Consider the following 7,778-nt stretch of genomic DNA (forward strand, 5'->3'; position numbering starts at 1 on the left):
CGTGAGTTAAACTCAGAGTAAGAAAGAATGCTTCGGTTTGTATAGGAAGCATCATTTGCAGTGTTAAAAACTACACGACTCTTTGCAGACGGCCAGGGGTAGGTGCACCAGGAAGAGGAGTTTCTCGGGTTTTTGGTCATAGTCTCCCTGTCATCTCTTCCAGGTGGCCAGAGGACCTTGGTAACTGCAGGGGCGGGGACGCCGCCTCCGGGGCTCTAAGTCCTCCCAGCCGAAAGGGGGCACCCACAGCCACGCCTTTCCCGCCAACTCCACGATTGCTCCAGTCCCGACTCGCGCGGCCGCCTCTGGAGCCCTCAGGACAATTCCTCTTCCGGGGCAGCGCGGAGGCGCGTGCGGGACCCGGATGCAGACTGGAGAGCAGCTATATAAGCGCCACGCAGGCCTCTCGGCTTTCTCTTTGAGAAGACGCGGTCGCAGGTTCGGCGGTGCTTTGGACGCCCCGCTTCTGCTCCTGACTCACCGCTGTTCGCTCTCACCGAGGAACAAGTCGGTCAGGAAGCCGCGCCGCAGCCATGGTGAGGCGGGGGCCGGCACCGCGTGGTTGGGGACGCGGAGGGAGACACGGTCCCTTCTGGGGACTGATTCCGGGATGGGAGGAAGCGGTGGGAATACGAGCCTCACTTACTCTGTGGAGGAGGTTGTGAGATGGCAGAGAAGCCTGGGAAGTCCCTTAAAGTCGTTTCCGTTTGTGTAATGATAGGCTTTTAAAGACACCGGGAAGACACCCGTGGAACCGGAGGTGGCGATTCACCGAATTAGAATTACTCTCACCAGCCGCAACGTAAAATCTTTGGAAAAGGGTCAGTATGGTATTTTCAGGGTGAGACCTTTGGGCAAAAAATAGAATGAATTTGTTTTTGTTGCTGTACAGGATTGACTCAGGAGTCAAGGGACAAGTTGCTTAACTTAGAAAAGGCAAGGAGGGATCTATGCTTAACTGTTAATGTGTTTCTTAAATCCTTGTTGGCGATGAGGAGACAGCTACTGTGTTGAACGATGATGACAGTTGTATACGCTATTCTGAGCCAGCATCAGCTAAAATTACTAACGCGTTGACTCTTTTGAAAGAACTGAAAAGATGCTTTTATTTTTCTGTAGTATGTGCTGATTTGATCAGAGGCGCAAAGGAAAAGAATCTGAAAGTGAAAGGACCAGTGCGGATGCCTACCAAGGTGAAGTACATCAGAGGGGAGAGGGGGGAACACAACTAAAGAAAAATTGTTGGTAAAATTTGGTTCATGTCCAGTGCCCAGTTTTCACAGCTAACTGTTGAAGTCTTGGGTGGGGTATGGTGCTTTTATAAGGGCACTGTCTTGGCTGAGGAAAACTAATTTGCAGGCATAAATTGATGGTGATTTCGGTAAGAAGGAATGATGCTCTAGGAAGTATTTACAAATGAAATAAGGAAGCAGTGGTTTTGTAGGTGACCTAGGGATAAGCATAAAACTATAAATGCTTGGTTTCTTTTGTCTTTTGTTGCAGACTCTGAGAATCACTACAAGAAAAACTCCTTGTGGTGAAGGCTCTAAGACTTGGGATCGGTTTCAAATGAGGATCCACAAGCGGCTCATTGATTTGCACAGTCCTTCTGAGATTGTTAAGCAGATTACATCCATCAGTATTGAGCCAGGAGTTGAGGTTGAAGTTACCATTGCAGATGCTTAAAATCAACCTTTTTAATAAATTGATAATCCGTTGTTAAGGCTTGTTGACTTTTTTCCTAAATACCCACGTATTTTAGGAGTACAGAGTTGTACTACAAAATCCTTGTCCGCCTTTTGAGTAGTCAAAATTAGGTTAATATTCTAGGGATGGGTGGTCTATCCTGTTTGCATTGTATCTCTTAAGAGGCCACTAAAGCAGTTGGTGCTTGGCATCACCTGAAAACTAAGTTGTATTAACTAAATACATGGAGACCTTAGCATTGATGAATGTATACAATGTGGTGGTTCATAACTGGCTGCATATTAGAGCTTATCCAAAAGACGTTTGGGTTTTAATTCCAAAAATTCTGATTTTAAGTAGATACAGGGTGCTTTTGTGGGCAGGTAACTAACATGGGAAATACTAAGTTCTGCCAACTAATATATCCTTTCTCTTGATGTTACACTAGAGTAAACTCCTCAAATTGTTAAATATTTTGGAAATATTGGCCTTTATATTAAGCAGTTTTGCAGAGAAGTGTTTTAATTTTAGATTAACAGATCAAAAAAAGACCCAGTATTTAGGTTATATTTATAGAACTGTATATACAGGCCTTGGAGTTTCTTTTAATGTGGATCTATACTAATGTGTAGTTTATATATAAACATTTAATAGAAGTATGTTAAGAGAAAAGTGTGTCATTAGTAGAGCAAATTTATTTAGGCGGACCCCTATGACAGTAATGGATAACATTGTTTAGCTACTAGACTCTATGCCTTTTTTTTATTTTTAAAAATTTAGAGAGCAAGACTGCTTGGGGGGCAGGGTAGTGGGAGAATCCCAAGCAGACCCCGCTGAATGTGGAGTCTTCCAGGGCTTAATCTCACAACCCCAAGATCTTGAGCTGAGGAAAATCAAGAGTCAGACGTTCAATTGCCTGAGTCACCCAGGTAGTCCACTGTTCATACTTTTATTTTCTTAAATGCTGTTCTTGTGCAAATCTGGAAACTGGCTGTGAGGTTTGGCTTGCCTGATGACTGGAGCATTATTAGTAGCACAGATGAGATTTACATGGGTCATGGAATGAACATCCTCTTGATGTCCCATAGAAGTATTGAAATGTTTGCTTTTTAGGTTGTGTAATCCTTTGGATATCCTCAATAGGCCTAATTTCTCTACTAGAGAAAATTTTGTAGAAATACTTAACGAAAAAATTTCTGCAAATTACAAAGTTGACCAGAAAAGGTCGTTGTGACTAGAATTACAGTCCTGAAACTTTCCTTTTTCCTGGGTTTGGACTAGATCTTCACTTCTCTGTACTATGTTGTCCACTGCCCTCAGTTACTATGTGAGTTCAAACTTCAGCTGAGATTGCTCTGTATATCCACTTGTGTACTAGACAGCCTGCACCTCACGCAGCTCAAACCTGACATGTTTAAGATGAAAATCCTCTTCGCTCCTGCAAACTTGTGTTCTTTCTCAATCCATGGTCCACCACACAGCCATGGGGGTCACTCAAACATTGATTCCACTTCTATCTCTTCCAGTATCCAAGTCCTCTTGATTCTACTTGTTTTAGACTTCAAAAAATAATTCAGACATCAGGGATTTGAGTGGGACTGAATCTGGAAAGAACTATGCCAAGTTGATAAACTTAAAATCCCAGGTATTTTTTTACTAATTAATTATAATTTAACGAACCAGTTAGCTTGGGAAACTAAAAAGATTTTACTGTAACTGTTCAATAAATACTGCCATAGGCATAGTACTTGAGAAATTCCATAATAGGAGTCTAGTTAAGGTAACCATATAGATAAGCTGTATGAGGTAAGCAGTGATCCATTCTTAGAAGCTAGTGTTCTTGGTTTACACATGAAAGAATTAATCAGAAGCCAGGTAATGAGCTACTAGCCTGTTTTCCAGTTTTCTAGACTGAAGAGAGCTGTTCAGGAAGTGTTAAAAATCGTTTTAAAACCAGTACCTGGTATGTGGCCCCCACATAGGAGTACTTACAAGCTTGTTTTGATGATCCAAATGTACTCCCAACACAGAAATCTGGAATACACTCAGTACCCAGAGAATTGGTTGAGAAAATGCCAGTCCTGCGAAAACAAGGCCACTTAGGACTAAAGAATAGGGAAAGGGGTGCCTCAGTAGATCAGAAGATGTTGAACAGTTCTGTGGCCTTAATAACACTTGTGAATTTTAGCTGGTATGTGCCAAAGTAACTAATACATCAGCAATTGGAAGTTTCCCCTTCAGATTGTTGGAGTTGTATTTAAACTATAGGTAATATTTAGAGCTTGTAATAAACCTGAAATATAACACTTAAAATATTAAAACTACTATTATCTTTGATTCTTCAAACATTTAAAAACTACTTGGAAACAAAAGCCCTGCAGGATCTTGGGATACATAGAAGCCAACTAAAGGTAGGTTAAATAGTGCTAATGGTGCCAACGATTCAGTTAGAGGCCAGCTTGTATGGATTAGAGATGTAAAGAAATATTGAAAGTGGGAGGTGTCCAGTCCTCTCCATGGCTGTGCCATTTGCTGATCCCATTTCCTTACCTGACCGAGATACCAAAGTGCAAATGTGCAAGCGCTAGATACAGAGCGAACAGGCAAGAGAAGTGAATATTCATGGCCATGCTGTCAGATCTGCTCAAAAGGTTGTTTGGATATGTGAGCTTGATACAATACTTCTTTGGGCCTCAGTTCTCCTGTGTAAAATACTTAAAAGTATCTGAGTATATATAAGTGTTCCTTTGTCTGTCTCTGGGACATATTCCTACCAAACCAAGACTGGCTTGCTAAGGGCATAGGTTTCTCACACCAGGACCTCAATTCCCACAGGGTGGGGCACACTGCTGGCCAGTGGTATTAGGTCAAATGACATTTGCGGAAGTATATGTGAATCCTTGGGGGCATGGCCTTTCTGTGTCCTTCACCCAAAAAGTGACCATGTAGGTCTAACTATGCTGGAGAAACTGGCAAAGCCAAAGTTTTATCTTTTGAAAGTAAGATGAATTATTTCCTTCATCCTAGGAATAGTATATTTCACTTTTATAGCAAGTTAAACTGAGAGAAGTGAATTCTTCCATATAGTTTGTTCTGTAAACTTTTTCTTTACATAGAACCCAACCTAAGAAATAGTTAACATTGTATTATTTGAAACTTCATATACATAAAAGTAATTATAGTCTTCCTTTAGCTATATAAAATTTGCATCTTTTTAAATATAATTGAGAATATTCAACATTCTGTAAATTATTTTTATCATTATGTATCTGGGAGATATTTTTATATTTGCACATACTTCATTTCTTTCAGTGAATTTTACATTATATGGATGCACCTGAATTTAACCAGAATTTATTTAGTAATTAGTTAATTTCAAGAATGAATCATTTATTTAAGAACATTTACTATATGCAGCTCTTATTCTAGGGTAGATAGGAGAGATTTCAGTCATAGAATACCAATTTTCAATTTTAAGATACTAAAATTGCTGCCTTACATAGTTCTGCCCATTTATATTCCTATCAGTAATGAAAGTGCAATAACATCGATCTGATAAAAAATATTTTATTCCTACCCTCCATTTGTTTATTTTCTCTTTCTCGTGCTCCTATCGGTTGGATGACCTGGAGGTCTTGTATGTCTCTTAGCTTTCTTTCACATGCTCTTCTAGTCTTTTTTCATTATCAAATGTGGGATATTTCCTTGAGTTTCTCATCTAGCACTTTTATTGATTTAGTTTCTCATTTTGATACCCTTTTCTATTTCCGGAAAATTTCAAACATACATAGTTGTAGAAGGCATGGTATAATGAACCCACTCAACATTAAGTTGATATCAAACTGATGCCAGTTGACCCAACTTTCACCCTCTCCCCCAAGCAACCTTCAGATTATTTTGGAAGTTAATCCCAGACATCATAATATTTCATATACAAATTTTTCAGTGTCTAAATTGAAAAGATAGGACTGTGGGTTTTTTTTTTTTTTTCAGTTTAGTAGTGTTAAGTATGTTCACATTGCTGTGCAACAGATCTCCAGAAATTTTCCATCTTGCTTAATAAAATCTATATCCATTGAACAACTCCTCATTCTCCCCTTCCCTTAGCCCTTGGCAACCACCATTCTAGTTTGTTCCTAAACTTTGACAGCTTTAGGTACCTCATATAAGTGGAGTCATAGAGTATTTCTTTTTGTGACTGACTGGCTTATTTCATTCAGCATAATGTCCTTATGCTTCATCCTCGTCCTATATAAGATTTCTTTTTTCTTGAAGTCTGAATAATATTTCATGTATATGCCATGTTTATTCATTCTTTATTCATTTATCCCTCCATGAACATTTGAGTGGCTTCTACCTCTTGACTATTGTGAACAATCTGCAGTGAACCACAGGAGTACTACTATCTCTCAAGACCCAACTTTCAAATTCTTTTAGGTAAACACCAAGAAGTAGGTTTGCTGGATCATATGGTATAACTGTATTTTTAATTTTTTGACTTTTCCATAGTGGCAGCACCATTTTACATTCCCACAAGGATTCCAATGTTTCCACCTCCTCAGCAGTACATTTACTGTTATTTTTTGGTTGGTTTTTCTTGATAGTAGACATCCTAATGGATGTGAGGCAGTATCACATTGTGTTTTGATTTGCATTTCTCTAATGATTAGCGAAGTTGAGCATCTTTTCTTAGATTTGTTAGCCATTTCTGTGTCTTTTTGGAAAAATATCTGTACAAGTTCTTTGCCCATGTTTTCGTCAGGTTATTTTGTTCTTGGGCAGTAGGAGTTCTTTCTATATTCTGAATATTTAACTCATTATTAGATATGTAATTTGCAAATATTTTCTCCCATTCTGTAGGTTGCCTTTTCACTGCTGATTGTTTTCTTTGATGCGCAGGCTTTTTTAAGTTTGATATAGTCCCATTTGTCTATTTTTACTTTTGTTTCCTATGCTTTTGGTGTCATATCCAAGAAATCATTGCCAAACCCTATGCCATGAAGCTTTTCATTGGTGTTTTCTTCTGGGATTTTTGGTTTTTAGGCATTAGTTTAAGTCTGATCAATTTTGAGTTGGTTTTTTTAAAAGATAAGGAAATTTTTGTATATGGCTTCATTCTTTTGCATTTGATATCCAGTTTTTCCACCATTGTTTGTTAAGGAGGCTCTCCTTTCCCCCCACTGAAGGGTCTTGGCACCCTGATTGAAAACCATTTGACCCAATATGTGAGGGTTGAAGCATCTTTGCATTCCAGGAAAAAATCCCACTTTGTCATAGTGTATAATTCTTTTCATGTCCTGATGAACTTGGTTGGCTAGTATTTTGCTGAGGATTTTTGCATCAATATTTATCAAGGATATTGGTCTATAGTTTTCTTTTTTTATTGAGGTATAATTGACCTTTAACTTGTTAAATGTGTTTCAGGTGTACCAGGTAATGATTCAATTTTGTATAGAGTCTGTAGTTTTCTTACGGTGTTTTTGGCTTTGGTATTGGGATGATTCTGTCCTCACAGAAGGAGTCTGGAAGTGTTCACTTCTCCAGTTTTTTAGAGGAGTTTAAGAAGGATTGGTGTTAATTCTTTAAATGTTTGGTAGCATTCCCCAGTGAAGCCGTCTGATCCTGGGGTTTTGTTTGTTGGCAGATTTTTTATTACAGATTCAGTCTCCTTACTAGTCTGTTCAAATTTTTTATTTCTTCATGATTCAGTCTTAGCAGGTTGTATATTTCTAGGAATTGATCCATTTCTTATAGTTTATTCAATTTGTTGGCATATAAGTGTGTGTAGTATTCTCTTATAATCCTTTTCATTTCTGTGGGATTAGTTGTAATGTCCCATATTTCAATTCTAATTTTAGTTATTGAAGTTCTCTTTTTTTTTCAAGTGATCTAGCTCAGGGTTTTTCAATTTTGTTGATCATTTCAACCATCCAACTCTTAGTTTTCTGGTTTTTTTTTTTTTTCTGTTCTCTATTTTGTTTATGCTCTGATCTATGGTATTATTTTCCTCGTGCTAACTTTGAGTTTCTTCTTCTTTCTCTAGTTGATGTAAAATTAGGATACTGATATGAGACTTTCTTATTTCTTAATGT

General features: G+C 38.4%; 1 protein-coding gene and 1 non-coding gene across 2 annotated transcripts; both read left to right on the top strand.

The window, feature by feature from the left end:
* Positions 1-372: 372 nt before the first annotated feature.
* RPS20 (ribosomal protein S20) lies at positions 373-1,723 on the top strand. Its single transcript, XM_044245573.1, has 4 exons — positions 373-536; positions 722-821; positions 1,120-1,193; positions 1,504-1,723. Exons 1-4 carry the CDS (start codon positions 534-536, stop codon positions 1,684-1,686), a joined length of 360 nt encoding a protein of 119 aa, XP_044101508.1. The 5' UTR covers positions 373-533; the 3' UTR covers positions 1,687-1,723.
* LOC122905810 lies at positions 986-1,052 on the top strand. The gene has a single exon (XR_006384482.1). It is a non-coding gene; the product is annotated as a small nucleolar RNA U54 (small nucleolar RNA).
* Positions 1,724-7,778: the final 6,055 nt, after the last annotated feature.

This window comes from Neovison vison, chromosome 4 (assembly GCF_020171115.1).
Source record: "Neovison vison isolate M4711 chromosome 4, ASM_NN_V1, whole genome shotgun sequence".
Taxonomy (NCBI): Eukaryota; Metazoa; Chordata; class Mammalia; order Carnivora; family Mustelidae; genus Neogale; species Neogale vison.

Bases quoted from the DNA above. Each gene is read 5' to 3' on its own strand.
- RPS20 (XM_044245573.1), top strand. The intron at 822-1,119 runs GTCAGTATGGTA...ATTTTTCTGTAG, and splicing joins CGTAAAATCTTTGGAAAAGG to TATGTGCTGATTTGATCAGA. The intron at 1,194-1,503 runs GTGAAGTACATC...CTTTTGTTGCAG, and splicing joins CAGTGCGGATGCCTACCAAG to ACTCTGAGAATCACTACAAG.